The 26,158-nt window shown below is 38.1% G+C and overlaps 1 protein-coding gene across 2 annotated transcripts in view; it reads left to right on the top strand.

The window, feature by feature from the left end:
• LOC137297669 (obg-like ATPase 1) overlaps positions 1-26,158 on the top strand; it is a 310,380-nt gene that overhangs the window by 37,152 nt on the left and 247,070 nt on the right. For both annotated transcript variants that reach the window (XM_067829580.1, XM_067829582.1), the window contains exon 3: positions 7,401-7,483. In XM_067829580.1, the coding sequence (XP_067685681.1) occupies positions 7,401-7,483 (83 nt within the window). The remainder of the gene's footprint in view (positions 1-7,400; positions 7,484-26,158) is intronic.

Here is a 26,158-nt window from a genome sequence, read left to right as displayed (position 1 = left end):
TTATGTGTGTTGAAAAACAGTAAATTTCTCCGTTTTGTATCGTGCACCAATAAAAGCACTCTGCTACAATTTTTTTAATTTGGAAAGTTTGAGCGAAGAAAACACAGCTTGATATCTCAACAACATAAGTGTATATGAAATGGATGTATGTGCTAATGCATAACGTCATACTCACAAAATCAAAAATGACCTGCAATAAATGTCAAAAATGGATTTTTTTCTATGACGTCAAATGTCGACAGAGAGGTCATGCACATATAAAGATAAGGGGCATAACATGGTTTTACATTAGGTCAGTGTAACTCACATGGAGGGAATTTACTGTGGATACGGACAGTATATTTTCATTATGTTTTGTTCACAGGAACCAAACTATTCCAGTACAAAGTTCCCGAATGTGAGAGGATACCTTTTGGTAGTTTCACAATTTGTAAGAAAAGATGCGAATGTACTACATCAAAAAGTAGTACACTTACTGAGTCAGTTTTCCATTTGAATATTATTCAAACAATCAAAAGCTTTCAAAGAATAAAAACGCATACCTTATATCCACATATATGGGGCATGGTGGGCGAGCTGGTTAAGGCGCCAGGTTTCAGTTTAGGGATTGAGCCCACCTATGACCGGGTGTAAAAACCTTGGAGTCAACTTTGTGTGCAGACTCTTTCAGTGTTGTCACAACCCCTAGTGTACAGTACACAACCCTGTGCACTTAAAAGAGCCCACGAATCCGTTGGTATATGACCATGGTGGCCACATGAACACGTGCATACACCAAGTTGCGGGTTTTGCAACGTGCAGTAAACTTGGACAAAGTGCTGTGACTGTGTCCCAGTCCACCTAGCTGTCAACTGAGTACCTCGTCAGGATGAGAGAGCCACAATAAACAGCAAGAGTTGTATACTCCAGAGGGAGTTGAGAGTGAAATATCATGTGCTGTTGTGATTGACATCCAGTGATCGAGGGAAAAATACCAGTGCCTTGAGCATGGACAAGTGCATGGATATGTGCGCTATATAAATATCCTGTCTAACATATGATATGATGTTGAACATGGATATATGTAGATACTGAAATCAGTTTCATGAAAAAATATCTGAATGATATGCAAAATATACATCACAATACTAAAAGTGCAATCGGAATGGTATGGGCATTCTGTTTACACTTGTACAACTGACCTTCACCTGAAAGAAATTGCCTAATATGTGCAACAATGTTGACGTGTGACATCACTACCTATGACCAATTTCTTTAAAAATGGCGGCTTCGTTGACAAGGGTACACAGGATTTTGTGAGGACGTTTTCCTGGATTCAGGGATCTTTTGTACATAAATGTGAGATGTAAGTAATCAGAATTATTCTGACTGTGTATTGTTGTATGTTTTTATGGTTTACATTGTAAATGATGGAAGAAGCCAGAAATGCCGATAAGTACGGTTGTCTTTCTGCGTGATTTTGGTGTCATGCTACACTGAAAGTTTGACAGTTTCTAATGAATTACCAAATTATTTCATTGTATCTATTGTTAATTTGCTATTTCTTGCTACGATACTCTTCCCCTGAATATACTAAGCGTATTGAGCCATTGTAAGCAATGATTAGATGCCTGGATGTTGGAAAATTTCTGAAAATGCTACGCAGTGTAAAATTGGAATTTTTTCTTTGTTTACATTTCAATAGGGCTGTGCAATATTACCGGTAAACCGGTATATACCGGTATAGAGTCCCACGATACGAATATCGCAATATTGGTTCGAATTCTGCAATATATTGGGTCATCCAGAGTTAGCTCCCCTTGAATTATCTGCCCTTGATTTCCCTAGCAACAAAATGGCGGATGCCCCTCGAGAATATGAGGTAATGCCTAACAAGCGTGGAAAAAGTGATGTTTGGAAATATTTCGGACTCAAAAAACGCATCTCTGATGGTAAGGTTGAAGAGAACATAGCTGTGTGCAATAGCTGTAACGTAAATGTCAAATACAGCGGGGGAACAAGCAATCTGAGCTCCCACATTCGTATTCACCACAAGAAACAGATTATGTCGTCTCAGACTGTCACTTTGGGGAAAGGGAAAGTGAAACTTGAGCCAGAAGTGCTTACCGAGTGTGCGCCACAGTGCTTACAACAGACTATCACCCACGTGTTCGAAAAAAAGAAGGAGTACTCGGCCACTTCACCTAGAGCGATGTCAATCACAAACAAGATAGCACGTTTCATCGTAAGAGGACTTCGGCCGTACTCGATTGTAGACGATCATGAATTTCGAGAACTCCTGTCTGAGTTAGATGTCAAATACCGCTGTCCCTCACGGTATACGTTTGCCAATAAAATCATTCCACAGATGTATGAAGAGACAAAGAGACAAATTCTGATACAACTGAAGGAAGCTGAACAGGTATGTGGTTTGTGTAGTAGAGTCATTCTTAACTGCTTCAACTTGCTTGAATGTTGTGTTGTTTCACTGACATAAAAAAATCATAAATAATTAAAATATTACATTTGGGGAGAAGATTCTTGTACATATGGAAGCCACATCACAGTATCTGTCAATGGTCAATTAAAATTTTAGACTGAATCTTTCTTTTATTTATCATTGAATAAACGAATTATCAATCTTACTGCCTGTAACTCTGCACAGATTTTGTTCTTTGAAACCCACCATTCTGTATAATTACATAGGTTGCGTTAACAACCGATGGCTGGACGAGTTGTGCTACAGATAGCTACCTGACTATCACTTCATGCCATATCAACAAGGACTGGGAAATTGTCAACTTAGTTCTTCAGACACGTGTCCTCAATGAAAGCCACACAGGTAATTGAATGTGTAAATATTAAATAAGCATTTGTTCTTTTGATAAATCACTGAATGCCGTATCAATATGGTGGCACATTGGGATAGTGAATGTTACAAGCTGTCAAAAAAAAATCCGAACAATTTTACAAATTTGTATAAGGAATTATCTATGCAAATTTATTTATGAATCCATTCCATCCAAACGAATCCCTTAAAACATTGCTCAGAAACCCATTCAGTAATCAATATTAACTGAAAGTGGTTCAATATTGATTTTACTTTTTAAGATTCCAGTTTTAAATATACATTTGTTTGCATGAATGTTACTAAATATTACTGAATTCGTCTAATTTGATCAAGGATTAAAATTAATATGATATTCTATATTTCATGTTGCAGCTCAGAACATTGCTGATGAATTACAAAGTGCTGTAGAGAATTGGCAGATCAACACTACTGGTGGGTTTCCCCCTGTCACTACAGACAATGCAGCAAACATAACTAAGGCTGTAAACCTGTGCAAGTCCAGCCTCCATGTACCATGTCTAGCACATACACTCAACCTCGCTGTGCAAAAGTCCCTCAAGGTGAAAGAGGTGTCACATATCCTAGGAAAGATGAGAAAAATTGTTGGATTCTTTCATCGCAGTCCACCAGCAAATCAAGTCCTGCGAGATAGGGCTGTACTTCTCGCTCTCCCAAACCATGACCTTATCATTGATTGTGTGACACGCTGGAACAGCGCCTTTGACATGGTGGCAAGATTTTTGGAAATGCGGGAAGCTATCATTACTGCGCTTGTGGCAAAGGAAACTTCCAAGACAAAGGGAGATTTACCGTCACTAACTGATAATGAAATCAGTCTTGCAGAGGAGGTTGTCCATTTCTTAAAACCAATGAAAGATATGACAACACTTCTCTGCTCTGAAGGTACACCAACTGCCTCTGTCATTATGCCTCTGAAGCATCACCTTCTCACTGTTGCACTGACACCTGACGATACAGATAGTGCCACCATCAAGGAAATGAAAGAGATCATGACATCAGACCTTCAGCCAAGATATGTCAAACAGGCAGATTTGCTGTATTGTGCATCAGCAGTGGATCCAAGGTTTAAACATTTGCCTTTCCTCAGTGATGAAGAAAAGTATGATGTTTTTAAAAAGGTCACGACTGAGACTGCCAGACTGATTACAGAAAAGCGCAAGCTACTCACTGTAAAGACTGAACCCACAGAATCTATCCCTGCTCTCCCTAACCTCCCATACATTGAGGAAAATGTGCCTGTTGATGTGAAACGTGAATGTAAGGATTCCACAGACATCACTACTTCATCAAAACAAGCAGTAGACTCTGAAGGTAACAGTTTCACCAGTAAACCTAGTCTGTTGGAGGGAATCCTTGGTGACGTATTTATTGTTGATGATGAACCTGCCCAATCGCCTTTCAATTTGGCAAAACGTGATGTTGACAGGTACTTTAATGACGGCCCGATTCCCCTCAGCAGTGATAGTTTGGGGTGGTGGAAAGTAAATCAGTTGAGGTTTCCAATCCTAGCTGTGTTTGTGAAAATGATGCTGTGTGTCCCAGCCACAAGCGTACCCTCTGAACGCGCATTTTCCACAGCTGGAGACATTATTACACCCAACAGAGCTTCACTGAAGCCCGACAATCTGGACATGCTTCTGTTCCTGAAGAAGAACTTGAAGTGAACAGTTTGTGTGAGGAACGATTTCGCAAAGTGTGCAACTGAACTTTATTTTCGTTTGTGGTTATGGGTGCATTTCGACTAATGTGGACAACTTTGACAGATTACTGGTGGCAGACTTGCCTTTGATTCAACTAGTTTTATGTTTCCATAGTGTTATCATTTGTTACAAAATGTTATACTTTTCTAAATTTAGGTCAGTCTGGAGACTATTAAACAACCAAAGTGCCAAAACATATTTATTTTATTTCTGTTACCTTTATTATTGTGTTCACAAAACTGCAATACTTCAATTAAACATTCCATGTTGTCTCCATATCTTGTTATTTATCTGTAAACCACTGGCTTACAGCGATACACACTGGGAACAGGGCGCCTGAATGAATGGTGTAACAGTAACTTAGACCTTGATGTCACACACAGAGAGCTATAATGAATCTATGATGTATGTATATGGGCAGAAACCTCCTAGTCAATATATCGCAATATATTGCAATATCTCTAAAATTATTGCAATATATCGCAATATGAAAATCAGGGCAATATCCAGCCCTACATTTCAAACAAGCGCTGTCTTTCGAGCACAGCGTTCATTTTCATACCAATTATCTTTCGTTTCGTTTTACCTGTTTTGACAGTTGGTATTGGTGACAAAGACCATTTGTAATTTGATTCTAAGATGTGTGGGGAATTCAATGATGCATCTGTCGCAGCTGACTATGAAATATACATGATGTTATAGGCGTCTCAATACCGGCCTTCTCAAAACGTGATTTTGTAAACACTAACCAATGTGGCGGAAAGCGCACTTCGGTGTTCGAGCAAGTGTATTTTCGAAAACATCCCAACCAATTCTGGGTTCATCCCCAACGTTTCAGAATTAAACGCCATACTGGACTTATCCTTTAGTATACCGTCTGACTACATCATCCCCAGACAAAGAGTGGGGGAAATACAGATTGCCTAGGGAGAAGGGTATAACACCCTGACACCCTCAGGTAACATAATAAATAAAATTGGGATTGAATTTAATCAAATAAAATGTGGTTTTTGACACCATACGTTCAGGGCTGACTGTGTCTTACCGCGCTAAAGCGTGATGTGTTGCATCACAGCAAACACTGTAAGTACTCATTGTAACTCGACTGATAGCATGTCTTGTCTTTCATAAGTTACTACTATGATGTCGGTACAATTATTATTGAGAAAACTCTGCATATTTTAAGCATCTGAAACACAATGGATATGTACGATAAACACTGTCGGTTGCCATCCGCATCCGCACTGAATTTCACTAGTTTACGTAATTTATAAAAGTGCAACAGCGGATTCGTTGATGAGCTATTTTCGATTTCATGAAGGGGTGTGATCACAGTTCAACTTTATTTCTGGGAGCCATGGATTACCCAATAGTTTAACCGAATCCGTGGTATCGCGAAGCGTGTTATTGCGAGGGATGATTGTATATGCAAAAATACTTTTGAATCTGCCCAAACCAAGTGCAAATATACTCCATATGCAAATTTACTTAGGCGTGCAATTGCATTTACATGATTCTCCTGTGTGTATTTATTTGCACATATGCAGAATTTACACAGGTGTGCAAATCGGTCCATGTAAACACGGTAAAGGCCCCGTTCATATGCACACTTTTACTCACGCGTGCAAGTTTGCTTGGGTGTGCGAAAATACACAAATGAGCAAATGGTGCATATGAACGCAATTGCATACATGAGTAAATTTGCACAGTGTGTAAATTTACACCTAGTGAGGAGGTAGTGCAAAAGTATTTTTGCACCTGTGTATTTTTACTGCTGGAGTATTTTTGTCATATGAATGCTTAGGAATGCTAGGGTTGTTATGTTTAGCTTCAGAGAGCTGCATCATCTCTACTTAAAGGCTTATGTCTGGACGTGCTGTCTGGGTTTAATTCTTTGTACCAGTTTGCACTGAAGAGGACTGATCAGTACATGCAGAGATGCCACCTAAAAGCAACAAAGGTTGGCGAGGCCATGGATCAGGCTGGACTGATGACCAAACAAAAGCTTTACTTAATTTATGGGCCGAGTGAAACATTGAAGAGCAACTGGATAATCCTAAAATCAACAAACATGCCATTTATGAGCAACTGTGTGCAGCATAGAGTGATCTTGGTTTTGAAAAATCTGTTGACCACGTGCAAAGTGAAGATCCATATTCAATAGAGATCATACAAGCTTTGTAAAACAGCAATGAAAACAAGTGGCAGAGGAAGAAACTTGTGCTGTTATTATGAAGAACTGGACAGATTCTTGGGATCCAGACCAATTACATTGCCCTTGAGAGTTGATGAAAGTGCACAAAGAAGAAGCATTATGAATTCAGGAAGAATGTTGAAATGTTAAAAGGTTCATGCACTGAGAAATAAAGTAGACTGGATTCTGAGATCATTTTTATTAGTTTCTTCTAACCAGATCTAATATTTAGAGAGATATTGATGTCTGTACAGATACACACTTGGGTGTTAAGGGTCAGTTTTCTGTAAGATAGTTGCAGATGTCATCCCTTATGGATTTAGCTTGATTGTCACATAAATCTACACATTAATCTAAGAAAACATCAAGTAACCTTCAGATGATATGTCCTTTCAAATACATGTATGTTGGGGGCCGGTGGGATATGTCATCTTCTGATGGCTCTTGTTACTGTTTACAGATATATGGCATTTATGGTTTTCATGAACTGCATTGAAACAATACAAATTTAGTCTAAAAGAACATTAAGCAACTGTCAGATTATTTGCCGTTTCAAATATGTGGTGGCCGGGGGGATATGTCATCTTCTGATGACTCTTGTTGAAATTGTCTTCATAATGAGTTCTGCATGTATTATTTTGTTTCAAATCAACAGAAAGTCCACCTTCTTCAACGTGTTGACAAAGAGTCAAGCTACAGCAGAGAATTTCCCCTTCTGTACCATAGATCCGAATGAAAGTAAGTTGTGACCTATTTTACAGTGTGGATCAACAAATGAAATCACAACAGACATCAAACTGTCAAAACTGTACAGCTTAGTTTTATGTTATCAGGTGTGCAATACCAAAGGAATGCAAACCTGGACATGTGTTATAGCTAACGGCGAAATTTTGTCGGTTTATTGTCTGTCTTCAATGTTGTCCACAAAATATACCTAAAATATTCCTGAAACCTAATCATGTGTATTTCAGTATTATTTGTTAGTTATTCATAGATCTTGTTTGATCAGTATTTTCACATGAAGACTTACCAACCTAGCAAAGGAATTTGCATTATTGTGAACCACACAGTGCCTATAAAGATGGCTATTATATTACATTTCAGACAGGAGTTACTTAAAACAAGATTTCTTAAATAATAAGTATTGTCACCTTATTCCCACTACAAGGGCTGGTCAAAAAGTTAAAAGCCTACGTAACTTCTAGATTCGAGACACCAGCTAATCTTAGTAAGTGTTCTTCATCAGCATTTCCAGTCATTTTACTCAAATAGATCGACTAGTTCGAAAGAAACAGGTCATTGAAGCCTACTGGGGTACACATATCTGCTTCAACATGAGAGATGGAACAACAAGCTGTTATAAGGTTTTGACACTGGATCTCATTCAGCCATCAGTAGTACATGCACATATGGTGAAGTGGCATAGGGATGACTGTCCTTCATACTCCACACTTAAGAGATGGGCTGCCTTTGTTCAAGTCTGGCAGGACAAGTCTGGATGATGACCCTCTGTGTGAATGGCCCTCTACAGTCATTAATGAAGAAACAGTAGAAGCTGAGCAGAAATGTATTCTTGCAGACAGACGTGATCATTATCCCCGGCATATAATGTGGGGGGGTATAGTTGACGCCTCGTCAGTCTTTCCACGTGCCCGTCCATCCGTAATCAGTTTGTTTCCGGAGCATAACTCAAAAACTGTTCAATACTTTTAGACCAAAATCATTAGATATGTTAATCTGAACCTATGGTTGTGGCTTTTGCTATTTACAGATTTTTGGCATTTTTATTTTTTTTTGTTTTTTTCATGAAACATTTTGGAGTTAGTCTAATGCTGGGGTGGGCTTCGTTTCAGGAGCAGAACTCAAAAACCATTCAATATTTTTCTGCAAAAAATATATCGTTGAGAACCTGAAGTGGTACCTTTTGCTGTTTACAGGTTTTTGTGATTTATGATTTTCTCCGTTTGCATGGAAACGTTTTTGAGTGAGTCTCAAAAGTGAGAGATGTGTTTCGTTTCCGGAGCAGAACTCTTACTTCTTAATATCTGTCAGTAAAGTCAGTAAAATCTCAAAATGGAGGGATGGGCTTTGTTTCCGGAGTAGAACTCAAAAACCGTTCAGTACTTTTCTGTAAACTTTGGTAGATATGCCAGTGAGAATGTGAAGTGGTGTCTTTTGCTATTTACAGGTTTTTATCCCCCAGGCATGTAATGTGGGGGATATAGTGGACGCCTCGTCCGTCCGTCTGTCCATCCGTAATCATTTTGTTTCCGGAGCATAATTCAGAAAGCTTTCAATGTTTTTAGACCAAACTTGACAGATATAATAATCTCAACCTATAGTTGTGCCTTTTGCTATTTACAGTTTTGGCATTTCTATTTTTGTTTGTTTTTCATGGTACATTTTGGAGTTTAATGCTGGAGTGGGCTTCGTTTCTGGATTAGAACTGAAAAAATGTTCAATATTTTTCTACAAAGCTTGTTAGATATAGCAGTCAGAACCTAAAGTGGTGCCTTTTGCTCTTTACAGGTTTTTGGTGATTGATTATTTTCTCCATTTCCATGGAAACGTTTCAGACTTAATCTCAAAATGGAGGGATGTGCTTCGTTTCCAGAGCAGAACTCAAAAACTGGTCATTATTTTTCTGCAAAACTTTGTAGACATACCAGTCTTAGCCTAAAGTGGTGCCTTTTGCTATTTAGAAGTTTTTGTGATTTATTATTTTCTCGGTTCTCTCTCCATGGAAACATTTTGGCCTCTCAAAAGTTTCGTTTCCGGAGCACAACTCAAAAACTTCCCAATATCTGTCAGCAAAACTTAGTAGATATATGTGGCAGACCCCAGCCTGGTGCCTTTTGCCACTTACATGTTTTTGTGATTTATCATTTTCCTGGTTTCCATGGAAACGATTTCAAAATGAGGGATGGCCTTCGTTTCCATAGCAGAACCCTCAAATACTTCTTAATAACTTTCTTCAAAACTAGGGGAGACCCTAAAGTGGTGCCTTTTGCTATTTACAGATTTTTGTGATGTATCACTTTCCCAGTTTCCATGGAAGCGATTCTGACTTTGTCTCAAAATGGAGGGATGGGCTTCTTTTCTGTTGTACAACTCAAAAACCATTTGATATCTTTCAGCAGATCTAGGCAGATACATGAGACAGATGTTGAAGTGGTGCCTTTTGCTGTTTACAGATATATGGCATTTATAGTTTTCATGATTTCAATGGAAACAGTTCAAACTTAAGTCTGAAAAACCTTCAAGTAATTGTCAGATGATTTGTCCTTTCAAGTATGTGTGGGCTGGGGGGATATGTCATCCTCTCACGACTCTTGTTATTGACAGATAAGATTATGTACCATGTTCTCTATTGAATGACTGAGAGTATTGGAAAAAGTTTATGGTTTATGAATATGAAATAAATTATTTTTCACATGCAATGAAATAACACTGTTCAACTTAACAATAAACATTTACTTACAAGTGCCTTCAAAATGTTTGAACCATGTTAACCATGGATGTTGTCTCCAGCTGCAAAATTAAAAAAGCCCGGCACGGTACAGCTAGATATCTTCATGTCTAAAAACACTATCAGATGATGCTTAGAAAGGGTATTCACACATAACTCAAGATATTAAAACTAAGTGTTGATTCTATTGATTGTTCTATGGGTTTGTGAATATGGTTGTCTGAAATCGAGGAATTGCCCAATTCCATACTGTTTCTGTCCTGTAAATAAAATATTAAGGTATTTAGCACTGGATTATCCCAGATTTAAAAGTTAATGCAATTTATTCACTAAATCTATCTTATTTACAATAAACCATTAAGGCTTGCCTTCACACCTGCATTCCTACCTCACCAAACACCCTTGCATTCTTTCCCTGCACACTCATGCATGCCCATCATACTTCACTCTTCAAATATACGCACATGCAGTCATATCAACACTCGCATCAACTCACAATATCACAACACTACAAATGTCTTTACGAAATGCACCATATGTAGGGTTCCAAACAGTTTATTCTTTTGGTGTTATATTAGGAGTCACAGTTCTTTCACATTCCAAACTTCAACAATTATATTACACATATTTCATCTCTAAGTTAAGGTTACATATTATAAGGTGAATGCTAAACCTTAATACATATACAAACAATTAATTGAACTAGTCTCATTAAAAGATAACACAAAATCATAATACTTACACCAGCTGAATGTATAGGGAAAACAGCCAACCTGACACAGACACTTTCCAACTGGTTGCCAACTCACAATCTTCACAGCAAACCTTTTATACCCCCAAAGCTACTTGATTGACCCCAAGCCTACTACCCAGCCACTTACAATAGTCTCATATGGCACACCTCAGACACAAACAATAGCTCATTGCTTACATCACTGCCCTCGCTCACAAGTCCTCACTCCAAACTTGTCACCATTCAAATTTAACACACAACATATACTGTATACATTATAATCATTGTGATCTTGACAATGATGGTATGAAGTAAAGCTAAGGTTCAAGTTGTATATAGAATGACAGTCCTGGACCATTTTCAAGAAAGCCCACTGGAAAGCTTTATTTGTGAAATAAAGCTTTTATCAGGCCCTTAAGTCTCACCGCTGTTGTTAGACAACTTTTGAATGCGTAATTTATCTTCCCCAGTCACTATGACTGTGAAATGGCACTTTCCTGGTCATGTGATGGGTTTCAAAACACAAAAAAGCATGAATAACGGTAATACAACCACAGCAAAAATAACTGCGTTTCCGGACACCAGAAACCTAACTGAAACAAAATGGAAACTTAAGTTTCAGGTAGGTTTCCGGATCGTTTCTTTAGGTTTCCATCAAGTTTCTGTTAAATGGAAACTTACAAATTACCCCCAATCCGGTAGGGCTCCAGTGAGTTTCTGTTACCCAGTTTCCAGTATGGGCTCTTGTGCGTTTCCGTGACCCAGATTCCAGTAGGGATCCAGTGCATTTCCATTTCCGGAAACCTAACTGAAACAAAATGGAAACTTAAGTTTCAGGTAGGTTTCCGGATCGTTTCTTTAGGTTTCCATCAAGTTTCTGGAGAATGGAAACTCACAAATTACCCCCAATCCGGTAGGGCTTCAGTGGGTTTCCGTTACCCAGATTCCAGTATGGGCCCCAGTGCGTTTCCATTACCCAGATTCCAGTAGGGATCCAGTGAGTTTCCGTTACCCAGTGGCTATATTTGGTTTATAATTGGTCATTAGCATGCAGTGATTACCATATGTCCACATGATCGATGATTGTGTCAATTATATGACAATACATAATCACTTCAGTTATCTCAACACCACCTGGACATAAAACAAAAATCAGTCTGTCAGTTGATTTCTCTTTATTCATCATAAACATTGATTTAGAAACTATCATCAAAATTTGCTCAATAGCATTAACGTGTAGGAATACGCACAAAACACATAACAAAAACAATACCACCTATATTTACATCACATTGTTCTCATAGTGTGTCTGTGTTTCAGTGTTGCAAATATGCATAGTCACAAATCACAAAATCCTGTCAGTAGATTTCTCTTCATTCAGAGAGGAATGACTTGCCCACTCACAAGCACATAAACCACCTACATACATACATATTTATAGTTATTATTGATAATGTTTCTAGGAACAGGGTTAAGTGTTTTCAAAAGCTACATGTTTGGAACGTGTGACGGAATGGTGACACAGAAACAGAATCTTTAGATGTTGCTTTTCTAAACATACTGAACGCATGAAATTATCAAATGTATATTTAGACATTCTGTCCTATCCTTAACTATCCAGAATCATATTCTCAATGACCAGGCTGGAAGATCTTTAGGTGGCAGGGACTGAATGCACCTTGTTGGGTGGCGTTGCAAGGTCTTCATTTTTGCCCTGGCTCTGGAACACGCTGGAGCCATTTGTTCATTGTCTGGTAAAGTCTTACAGTGTAGCAGCTCCTTGCTTTCCCATGAAACTCCAACAGAGAAGACAAGGTTACAATCCTCTGTCAAACTCCACAGGCGATGTCAATTCTGGGGTTATGACTACAGTCACCTTCTGTTTCCTTTCTCAGTCCAGTTAGCTAGTAGCTAGATTCTTCATGCACTGTTGGAGTTTCTGGAAAGAAATACAGCTAATGCATAAGTTATGCCCATCATATATTCTAGGGAGTGGTGCTTGGTCTTAGTAGATAAGGACACATTACGATGATGGGTAAAGACTTAAGATAAGAAAAGTTATTTTATTACAGTTATGTTGTGATGTGACAATATGCAGCACATCTGTCAGGGTGTTTCAAACCCTGGTGTCAGGTAGTGTATATAAACAGGTACAAGTGGTATTAAAGTACAGTTTCAGGAACTTACAGATTCTTTCTTTTGTTTTAGCATCTCCCGTTTGATTTCCATTCTTTCCTGCCTTCTGTCATGTCGATGGTCCCTCTTGCTCCTCCGTATTCCCCTGTGCTACGTCAATTCTACTAGATATTGTGGTTGCATCATAAGAAATAATGAAAACATCAAAGCTAACGTTATCAATGATAATTAATATAAACTAGAACAATATGCTGATGATACTGAACTGTTTCTTGATCATGTTGATGGGGCTGAAGAGACATTGTATTTTGCTACTGACAAATTTTTGCAAAATATCATGTTTGAAAATTTAGAAAATTAAGATAAATCGAAAGCAATCTGGATTGGATTAAAGCTACATCTATTGATAAGATATGTCATGATCTGAAAATTGAATGGGTAGTTGGTGTATTTGATGTACTAAATATTAAATTTACACCCGATCACGAAGCGTAGTGGGTAAACAATACACGAAAAAGACTGGAGGAGATTAATATACTCTTAGCAGTCTTGGAGAAAAAGAAATGTAAAACTTATTGATAAAATAACAATAACAAAATTGGTTCACATTTACAATTCCCTGCCCAATCTACCAGCAGGCTATATCACTTCCCTTGAAAAAATGATTTGTTGTAGATTTGTTTGGAATGAAAAGAATGATAAACTAAAACAAAATCAAAACAACTATAAAGAAGGGGGTTTGAGCATGATTGATACAAGGCATTTATGGACACTTTGAATTTATCTACTTTAAGACGATATTGCAAAAGATGTGATAAGGATAATCCATGCAATATATGTTTCAAAGACTTTGAAATTACATTAAGATTTATATAACCTTTTGGCAGGATGTGCTGAAAGCATGGCAGGTATTTTAAATATATTATCATGTCGAGCAAGAATAAAACTTGGAGAAAGTCATTTTACCTAAAGTAAGTCCAAACTTTTCCATGATTCTTCTCACAACACCCTGAAACATAAAGAGACACACATATGGATTATGAACATATGTCGATTGGTAATATTTTACTAATTATCATGACACTAATTATTTCATCAATATTTCACTTGTTGATTTTCTGCATATTAGTATTATTACCATTTCAGACTCAGCGTACAGGTACATTTTAATGGGAACACGAAACCATATTTGTACGTGTATCATAATGGAACATTCAGCAGTTATCAACAATATTGGGTTCTTTTCACATCAGATTTCACATCAAAATGCAATACCGTGACGGAAGTTGAAATGCGAGCGAATGGTTACTGTAAAATAACGTTTCATTCGATACAAACTGAAAATTTCATCTGAAACTTACCTGGCAAGGATGGGGTACCGTTAATTTTTCTGCCCTGGGTGTCCTTTGTGATCGCTCAAAGGTTTCCAGATCCTTAGTTCCCAAGCTTCAATTGTGAAATACATTGCCATATCTCAAGAAAATTGTAGCAAGCATTCAGACTGCCATCTCACAGACCTCACTCTCACAGAACTTACTTCAAAACAAGTACGAAGTTTTTCCAATCTCGCACTTGTACGTTTAAACAAAGATGGCGGCATCTCAAACAAAGACTTATGGGTGCACAATAATTTTCTAAATTCTACTGTAAACATGTCACTAGTCTGCTTACCCTCCATAGTTTTAGAAAAACAGTGATAACTGCAATATGTGTGTAAGTAAATTGTTTGTTTTCACAATGGCATCACATCTCGCGAGGCCTTATTCATTCCTAATCAAGCGCTTCCGGTTACGTAGTCTGGATGATAAGTGGGCAGTGCCTGCTTCATCAGCCGTGATGGACACAGGGACTGGGCAGCTGTCTTCCTTGGCAAGCATTAAATAAATGAAACAATAGTATGCAGTGGTTGTGATGCCGAAATTGCCCGACAATGATTCCCATTTAGCATTTCTGATGTCTGCACTAACTATTCAAAGTTGTAACTCAAGGTCTGATGTATTGCATGTTGTGTAATGTATGGCTGGAGCAGGACCAAAAGGAATTATCACCTGGGTTGAAAAACAAACAATGATGAAAGGACTAACCGACACATTACTTTTATCTTGCACAGCGGATTTGTCAAAAGGGGAGTAGCCCACTGTGCCCCTGCCTTTGTTTCAGGGTGTGAATCAGTCATCTGTAGCTAACTGACTAAGAAGGGGGGTGGGGGAGGGGGGGTTAACGAGGGATTAAGTACAGATGATACTTGATCCGTTTGAAATATAATATAAAAACATCACGCGAACATGATACATGGCATACATGATACTCGCATTTTCGTCACCATTTCTCTAATACACAAAAAAACTGAACAATGCATATACTATTCACACATAATACATGACACCTTTAAATTATAATGCAAAAAAACCCCATCATTAAACACAGTTCACTGTCAGCTGCAGACAGTAAAAGCTGCTGGGGCTAAGAGCCAGTTAATACCTTGTCACAACACGCCCCCACTAAATTGTCAGATGTTCGTTTAGAAGATACACCAATGCGGAAAAAAAACAACCTAAAAAAGGGCACATGACACGGAACAGGTCTTTTGTCAGCTGCAGGTGAATAGCATGTCGTTGGACTCTTTCGTGTGAACATTGATGGGTACATTCTTCGAACAAGGTAATAATCTAATGGTTAACGTTAGCTTGTTTTAAGTTTGATATCTATGTTTTGTTTTCATTTTTCTTGTAAAAACATTATAAAAAGTCATTGCATTTCAACTTTCTTTTCACCAGGAAGAGACAGACAAGTTACAGTTGGGGCAAATGTGTGTGAAATATGATTCACTTATATTTTATGTACCCTAGAACAAATTATATAAATTCACTAAAACAGATTTGTTGTGTCTTGTATTATGTGGCTGTACAAAATATAATTCTGCCCCAGAACGTTCACGAACATATTGTTCTTTTCTGTACAGTTATATGTAATGTGCCTGACCACTCCCAGTTACTGTCTATCAGTATGTACCACGTTGAGAAATATCACAAATGGAAACTGAAACCCAATGGCACCTTACTCAGTAATTCATAAGCTTAAGATTTTTCCTAAATTTCCCAAAGAAAACCTAAAAGATACTGAGTACGTAGAATCTTAAGTTTCCATACTCTTTCAATTAGGTTTCTGTTGTCCTGAAGTTAATATTATTTTATGTGACAATATCCTCTATTTGAATTCTGGTGTACAGAAACACTGAGATCACGAAGTTGAACACAGCACATAAGCAGTTTAATGTTGGTCTCTGGATTTATGCATATGGAGTCACATTTATTTTCTACAATCATTTCATTCAAGATCTCACTAATGGAAACCATCGATGATGTTTTCCACTTGTTTTATGCAGTGGAAACTAACAATGATTCTTTCCTGTCAGTTTCCATTTCTGGAAACTAACCTTGTTGGTTTCCGACAGTTTCCAGACGCTGAAAGTAATCTTGATACTTTCAGCTACAGGACACTGCCGTAAAGCAACAACAATAGTTTCCATCAACTTATATGATTTGACATAAATTTTACTTAACTGACATTTTTCATGTAGGTATCCGGAAATCTCGAAATCTTATTATTTTTGCTTTGTTATTGTCTTTCGAAACTATTTTGCAAATGTAACAGTACGTAAATATAGTCCCCAATGGAACAGCACCAAGCAAAGCTTGTCGGTTCAGATACCTTTTTTGTTTTTTTTCTCTGTTTTCGGGTACAGAAACCTAGCGGAAATGTACATTACCTAGTATCCACTAGGTTTCCGCAACAGTGAAAGTTCTTCTTACTATGAATGTTTCAACGTACTGAAACCAAGTGGAAACTCCTAAAGACAGTTTCAGTCGCAGAAACATGATGGAAACTAAGACTTGTTAGTTTCAGTTTTGTAAACTATACGGAAACTCTCATTGTGTGTTTCCATGTACTGAAAACCATGGTACCCAGCGGAAACCTACATTACCCAGTATCCATTGGGTTTCCACAAAAACGGAAACTACGTTATTTTTGCTGTGAACCTTTCAGGAGTGTGGTTTTAAAAAATTATTTTGAGTGCTAAAAGGATGATTTCCGGAATTATTTTTTTTATGTTGGTTCCTATAATTATTGATTCATGACAAGACCACATAAAACGTACCAAATTTGAAAGAAGAGATAATGTATTGAGATTATCTTTGATGGTATCAGCAGAATTGTCGCATGCCACTGTGTAATATTCCTAAAAGCATATTGGTAAAATTCTATCAAATACTAGGCAACTTGAACATATCACCACTCAATTGATAATATCAGTAATTGTTTTAATATCAAGTTTTTCAATGCCAAATTTCAAAATATGAAGTTTTGAGTTTTTATGTGTTTAGAAATGATAACTATGTTTTATAAAGATGTATAAAGAGAGACGTACAATTGTCATTGTTTTCTCTTACATTTCTTGACGGAAATGATGATCGCAAACTTAAATCATCTTTCACTCCTTTTAAACGACAGCTGAGAGAAGGCATTTATGCCCAAAAAAATACGAAAGTACAGAAGTACTTGTTGTTAACAATCTAATTATTAATATTTTACAAAAAAAAATTTTTAACTTATTGTTCTGTAGTTACTGTTCTCCAAAGGTCAAGAACACAACATACATCATCCAGGCCAGCCTCTACGGATCTCCCACCTCTTCCCAAACAACAATCAGAAGTCAACATTCCCACAACTATACTCAGACCTTGTCTTGTGAAAACTTCATCCTCCTTGCTGATGACAAGACATCTTCACCACACCGTCCAACCTACAAAACCTTCCCCGAACCTACACCCTCAGCTTAAGCAGTATTAGTATTTACTATTGTAATAGTAAACTGCCCAGTGACACCAGCCTAACCAAACCTATGCCTAACCATCTAAGCTCACCTCAAATTCTACCAAGAAATGGCTCTGATTTCAAAGTCAATGCCCATAACAAATAAATATAAACTACCAGGCAAAGGAAAGTTATCACTTTTAAATTAGTTGTATAAATAACACAGAGATGGAAATAGGTTTGATCCCTCATAGAAAATATTCGCTCAAATGCAAATTTTCCCAAGCTCAACACAGCTTCACAAATGCAGCTTTCCAGTTCATGCATTTTGCAAAAGGTGAAAAACGTGTCTACGGGACATTGGTTGAAATGCACATGCATGACTGTAGCATAAATACCAACGTTGGACAGAGGAAGCATACAGTTAGCAAAAACCCATCAACAATATGCCTTTCGACGAAGGGGCAAGCGACTGGCACCGAACTGCGTCAGAGAAGTTCAACCATTTGGAGGTGGCGGGTGTGTTGTGTTTGTGCATATTAGCATAGCCGGGAACACACTAATAGTCCATATTAAAGTAACCCAACCCGAAATATCCTAAACTACCACACTATCAATCCATGCCATGGTCAAGAACAAGATGTTTTCCTCTGATTTCTTCCTATACAGAAGTCATCAGAATAAAATATCCATCGTCAGCTGCATTTGTTTTCAGCGACTTTCAACCTACAGCCCAGAACACCCTCCAAGACGTGTTTCAGTGTGAACTTAGAGACTGTGTGTTCCATTTCGACTTGCTTCTGCTTTACTTAAAGTGAAAAGACATTGATGATGTGTGGCTCTGTGCTGTGAACCATGTAAACTATCTATTGACTCTTGTGTGAACCAGGACTATGTGAGATTGCAGTGGGTTGAGGGTAATGAAAAATAAGGGTGGTCCAGGACCACACATCATGTATGAGGACAGTGTTGCAGTGTTGCATGCCATTTCTTCTGGTCTAAACTTTCCATGGGGAGAATCTGGCCTAGGCCAAACTTACTTCGTGGAAGTTTTGTTCATGGAAATTCTCACCATGGGGCAAATTTAGTCTCCCCTTCAGTCAAAATTCCCCCCCACCCCTTGTTCATATTTAAAAAGGTGACTTTCTGGTCTAGCTTGGCTACTTTCCCCACCCGTGAAGGTCCTGGGGTAGAATAGGCCATCAGCAACCAATGCTTGCCATAAAAGGCGACTATGCTTGTCGTAAGAGGTGACTAACGGGATCGGGTGGTCAGACTTGGTTGACACATGTCATCGGTTCCCAATATCAATGCTTATGTTGTTGATCACTGGATTGCCTGGTCCAGACTTGATTATTTACAGACCGTCGCCATATAGCTGGAATATTGTTGAGTGTGGCGTAAAACTAAACTCATTCACTCACTTCTTCCCTACCATTTCTCTTAAGTCAAAAGAGGGAGAACAAGCTATTACAAACATCAAATCAGCAGTAGTTTTGACTTAAAATTTTATACACATTTTTGCCAAATAGTTCATTCTTGCCTCATACTTAGGAGTAGTGATCAGCATATATACGTCTTTGCTCCATTCTGCTCCTGCCACTATTCCATATGAAGACACATTGCTTTTGTACTTCACCATGTCATCATAAGTGAAGACACATTGCTTTCATTCTTCACCATATCACCATAAGATTTAAACATTCAGTTGCACTTTTGATGAGTAAATCGGAAATAAGATCAACAGGGTATATTGGGCGATCCTTTTAAATTTATCTTCCCTTCACTAATCCGCTACGTGTTACTTTGACACTTGGAGACAGTTAACCAGTATGGCCTTCACCTTCACCTTCACCTTCACCTTCACCGGTAATGTTCACGGAGGGGCATGGACCATATATCTTTTCCCTTTTGCATTGATGATTTTATTAACTAAAAAAATACATATATTCATACTGATTATAAATTTCAATCTCCAGTAAAATAAATGGCACTGTTAAGTGTTGTAAGCAACAAATTGTTTACATTATACTGCTGTGTCTACATACATCTCTCCTTCACAATAATGAGATTACTATAATAGTCTTGAAAAAGCTGATAGTGTATTTATTAGAGGTAGCTCTTCATGTTTTGTTGCAATAAACTGATTTTTCAAATTCTAACACAAATGTACCAAAAAAGGTAAGAATCTTATATACAGTATGGTTCAAAATTATTGAGAATAGCTAAAGCATCTCATATTATTAAACGAGAACAAATCAGATAAAATTGAATGTATTGTGAAAGTGAACTGACCTTTTCATGTTGTGTAGGTAACAATTTAATATTTTATCAAGTCTCCTTGAGCTTCACGGCACAGTCTAAGACGGGTAGGCATACTTCCTATCAGAGAGGTTAGTGTCTCGTGAGTTATGCTGTCCCAGTATCGGACCACTTCTCTCTTCATGTCTTCAATTTTTGTCAACCCCTTTTGATTCACACATTCCTTCATCATCCCCCAAATGTTCTCAATGGGATTTAAGTCAGGACTATATGCAGGAAATGGTAATGCAGTCACATTTTTCTCCTGAAGCCACTGCTTGGCATGTTTTGCGGTGTGTTTAGGATCATTATCTTGCTGCAAAATCCAGTCATTTCCATAAAACACATGTGCACTTGGAAGGAGAAAATTATCTAATATGTTAGTGTAGCGTTGACTTGTCAGATTTCCCTCAAACACACACAGCGGGGTCGTTCCTAATAAGGATATCCCTCCCCATACATGAAACTTTGGGCTGTATTTAGGTCTTCGATACAATGGTGCTGACGCAGACTTTGTCCATATTTTCACATTATTGGGATATACCCATATTGAGCTTTCATCAGTAAAAATCACATTTTCCCAGTCAAAGTTTTCATGTACCAAACACCACTCAACACGCCTGTCTTTATGTTCTTGTTTCATGAGAGGAGAAGGAATTCCAGTCTTTTTCTCCCATTCAAGATCAATCAAATTTCTTCTAACTGTAGATATTGATACAACTGTTGATCCCCTTTCTATCATTTCATACCTGATGTTGGAGATGCTTGCCCTTTGCTTTTTAGACGCTAAAATTCCCAGCCGGACGCGATCTGAGAAGTCCAATTTTCTGGGTCTCCCTGCTCCTTTCTGGTGCCCCAAATCCTTTCCCTCTTTAAAATTCTTCCTAATCCTATACACAGTAGAAAGAGGAGTTCCTGTTCTCTCTGCCAATGTATTTACATCATCAATTCCTTGATTACACAACTCAAAAATCAACCTTCTTTTATCTTCAGCAGACATTGTTGACAGTGCTGAGGAAAATGACGTCTGCTACAAATTCAGGGGAGGTAACTCTAATTGTACTATACTCAGTAGGCCAAGATGAGTTACCTCCCTTATACCATTACTTAGTTTTAAGTATCAGTGAATCAGTTGTGGTGTTAGGATAGCTCAAAGTAAGAAGAAAAATTCTCAATAATTATGAACCAGACTATATTATACCTGCACTGTACAATGTTGTAATTCTGTCTGACCTTTTGTATGATGGTGTGTGTGTACTTTAATATTAAATTACACATGCATGACTTTTTCAGTCATTGTACATATCATCTGTTAAATTTGTAAAAAATAAATTAATGCATAAACAGATCTTCATAGAATAATTGTGGGGTTAAATTTGAATTTATGTCATCAAAAACATATATTTGATTTTAAATACATTTTCTGTGTTAATTCCTACCAAATCTACATAACTGTTTTCTTTAAGAACAGTTAAATGAAAACCAGAATACAAACTTAAACTTAGATAATATATGGTCTGTCATGGGAAATATTTTTCAATATAATGTTATGAAAACAAGAAACACATATGTAATGTAATTCTATCATACATATCATCTTGGGAAGTCAGAATCATATGTTGTTTGTCGAGACAAATCTCTGTAAATGACTATTTATATTAAGAGCTTGTAATTTTTGCAAGAAATGAGTCAATAAATCCACATTTATAAAATGGCTCAAAACACTGACTAATGGACAATTTTATTGCAAACTATGATGACTGGTGTTTCTGATGCAACTGACTAACTGCATGGATGATAGGTGTATAGATTATACAACACCAAATGTTTTTCCATAGACTTCTGTAGTAACCTTATATTTTTTTAAAAAATATCCAGGCTATCAACAACCAAGCCATGTATAGGTTACAGTCTGACCTTTAAACTACAATAAAACATAGATTCTGTCCAACTTGTCCTTCTGTTTTTCCCAGCACTGGAAGCGGAACACATCAACCTTTCATTCCACACCAGGTGTCACCTACTTGAAAATATCAGTGCACACATAAGCATAAGTCATGGTGATAAAAAATGACAGCTCTGAATGCTAAAAATTGTGGTCAGTTTTAATTACTGGATAGATGTGCTTTTAAAGCACATAAACATCTTACACTATTTCATCCAATCACAGCTGTCACAGGCCTCTGTCCATTTGAGTTGTTCCCATACGGTTCTTGCTCGGGGAGCATGTGATATTTATATAGTGTAGTGGACCCTACAGCACTTTCATAAGTATGCATAAAAATATACAGTAGTGTCAACATTTAAAAACAAAAAGGTTTCAGATGAGTGAGGAACTGGTGCTCAAAATGTAATTAATATATTTCTAACTAACTGTTAAATTCTATATGGAAGTTCTTCAATTGTAATGATCACAAATTGGCGATAAAGACCTACCATGGGATACTCGTTGGTTGGAGGTGTATCTCCAATTTTTTACATTGAAATTGGTGGTAGTATGGGAACTGTTTGTAAGGTTTTAATGCGGCAGTAGTTAATTACCAGTGGAAATAACATGGCAGTTGATAACAACATTTAAGTAGAATTTTGATAGATGCTATGACACCAAACTTGTCCAAAGACTTGCACTGCCTCGTGTTCTGTTGTAGGAAATGCCATGACAACATACTGTTCTTTCATTGCATTTTCCCTTTTTATCGATATTATGTCAGTTTCTACAGCACTTGGAAATTAAATAAACAATGCTTTTCTAAACTAAAAATCAAAGCAAAACATGTATCAGTTAATGGCTTTTCATTGTAAATGATAGTTTTTTCAGTAAAGGTGAACACAGCAACGCATAAGCTGGGTTCTGTCTTCACATGTAGCAAGTTGTTGCAGTTCACCTCAAGTCGGAAACCAGACCGGAACCGGAAGCAAGAAGTTGGACCATCGCTTATATCTTTTTAAAAGGAGAGTTATTGCCCCTTGCAACAAAAAGATTGCCCATTGCTTATGACATATCATGATGTTCATTATCTAATATTTGTTGTTTTTATGTATAAATGTAATTGAACATTATTCACAATGAGCTTGTTCATTAATCTTTTGTGAATGGAATATGTTTCAAATATCCACAGGCCAAGTTTTCCCCCAGATCAAACCTCGTCTTTTGAATTTAGCATAAGGCACTATAGTGGACTGATAGATTATACAGCATTTGATATAGATATTGTGTTGTGTTGTTTTTGTGTTGATGTTCACATCTGCTTGCAAGTGTTGATGTCAATCAGTCTTTATTTCAGTACTTAAAAGGCTACAGGCCTGTAGTACATTTAAAGTTTACGTGAGAAGACAGTCTAAGTAAACTTCATCTCAGTGTATTTTGTTACACTCCACCGCTGAGTCTAACAAAACCTAGTAGAAGGTCGCGTCAGGTAACCTTTGAGCAACCAATGACAGTCCAGTCAAATGCAAGACGATTAAATAGATTTAACCAATCAGACAACGGCAACTATTTAGGGATCGGAGGGACTTTCAAAATATTCAGGTCACCGACACAGATCTCTCTACAAACAAAAATCAGCATATAACACAGTTATTTGACCTTTTGGGTTTCTGATGACAATAATGATGGTTACCATTAGCTAATATTTCCGCAAGATAACATCCTTGAATATTTTCAGCGACTGTTTACTCACCATTGTCATGGCTGTACGTACGCCGTGTGGATCACTTGGAAGTGATCGTACGTTAAATAGCATTCGGAATCGTTCGGGTACGAACCTTTTTGAGATGAAAAGTTCATAAGGGATGTGCGAATGTGCACTTTCGCGATTTGGTAAGCTGCATTCTGATTGGTCAATCTCAAAGGTTACCTGACGTGACCTCCCATAAGGTTTTGCTAGACTCAGTGGTGGAGTGTAACGAAAAGTACTGAGGATAAGTTTACTTAGACTGTGTGAGTAGACAGAAGTCATTTATAGATTCTTTCCTCTAGCAATACCTTTTCTTAATCTCATAGCGAAGTAGATGTACTTTGCCAGATTCTGTAATAGTGATGTGGTAGTATCTGTTAATAATGAATTAATGTTCTTACACTTGGGTGCTTATAAAAGTATGGTTTTGGGTTGTTTGTTCGTAGAGTTGTAGTTCATCCTGAACAAAATTCAATTTTTAAACTTATCCTATCTCACATTATGCATCTCTCTTCCTCAATTGGACCATTTGTGGAAACGTGCTGTCAGCTAAGTTGAATAAAAACTTCCTGGCCCTTGACCACCCGACCTCTGCCCCCGCCATAGACACCTGTGTGGACCCTAGATATCTCTGTGAAGATATACGTTGGAATTGTGAATAAACATGGGTGGATCTAAAGAGAAGGTATCTAAGAAGCGTAAATGTTGCAATCAATGTAATAGAAACTTCTCAGCGGTAGACCTTCACAACTTATGTGTGGATTGTATGGGCATTTGTGATAGGTCTGGCAGATGTACGTATTGTGAAGGGTTAGATGACAAGGAGTTTTCTCTGTAGCGGCAGGTAGCTAATAGATGGTTGTCTGATAGAGATCGTCGGCGAGCAGATGGGCAATCTGCTCCTAAAAAGCTGAGGAAAGAACGACACAAATTAGTTGCTAGACAGTCATCTTCTAAATCAGCAGATGAAGCTTTTCTGAATGAGGCCTTGGACTCATACCTGAGTGATAATTTGAGACGATTCAGAGGTCTCGCGGGAAGTAGGCAAATCGTCGTTGTCACCACGTATGGTGGTTTTATCACAACCACTTCCTTCATTGCGTCCGGCGTCTATTGTGATGAATTCGCAGTATTCATTGATTCACCCGACCGATCCATTGACTCATGAACTTTCTAGTGTGATTCGGTCTACGACTCAAGGCCACGATGTGGTTACATCTCATTCGATTGAGTCCAATTCGGCGATTCACTTAAGTGGTAGGGGTGGAATCGATTTGGCATTTTCCCATCCACTTCATGTGAACACTTCGATTCACTCTGAAGTGATGCACTCTCAACAACAGCTTCGTTCACTCACCCATTTATTTTTGATTCGGTGTTTCACTCTAAAACGGCGCTTCCACTACAACAGGGCAGTCTCGGTTCAGTGCTTCCTGAACCATATCCCTAGAGTGCAGCGCTGTATTCTGAAACACTGCTCTCTTGACAGCAGTATGGGTTCGATGTGGCGCTTACTCAGGGTGACTTTGGTTTGGTGTTTGATCACAGAGTGGTTATTTCCCATGTTGGTTCAAGTGCAATGCTTAGTGCACATACAGTCAGCAGTGCGGTGGTTAGGAGTATGCCTCTTGTGTCAGTGGATACTTCACATGTATTGACTGCAGTTGTCAGGGCACCGATAGTAGCTTGCTCTACTGGTCACTCAGGTGTAACTGGTTGGTTACATAGCGCTCCGCAGTTTACATCGGCACCTTTATCAAGACCTACTTTGAGGTCCCCTGGGTGCCGGTACGGGAGATGGTAACATCGCAACCCATGGATTTTGATGCATTTGTGGTGCGCTTAGCTGCGGCGATACGGCAGCAAGTGACTGATACTTCTGTTACAATACCCTCTTCTTTACTGATTCACAACTCGGTAGGTGTTCGTTGGTCTGTCACCCAGTCTCCCTCATCTGACAGCTCTGTGAGTTCAGATGTCAGCATCAATGCATTAGACACACCATTTTTACTGGTGTGGATTGCTGACAGTTTGCAACTACAGTGAAGCATTTCGCCGGCAGACATGTTATCAATGTTCTCTATGAAGACAGGCGATTTTGTTTCTATTAGTTTTCCCCCAAGGCCATGTATTACGCAGGTATCAGCATCACTTGACACAGCATTTGCTAACCTGAGGAAGATGGAGGAGGGTTTTGGCGCTCCCCGGTTCAGTCTAGCATCTACGCATGTGCATGGATTTTCATCTACGATCGTTTGACCACCTGTGGATGATGATATTTC

The sequence above is a fragment of the Haliotis asinina genome, chromosome 10, assembly GCF_037392515.1.
Source record: "Haliotis asinina isolate JCU_RB_2024 chromosome 10, JCU_Hal_asi_v2, whole genome shotgun sequence".
In the NCBI taxonomy this organism is placed as follows: domain Eukaryota; kingdom Metazoa; phylum Mollusca; class Gastropoda; order Lepetellida; family Haliotidae; genus Haliotis; species Haliotis asinina.
This window is presented reverse-complemented; position numbering and strand designations above follow the sequence as displayed.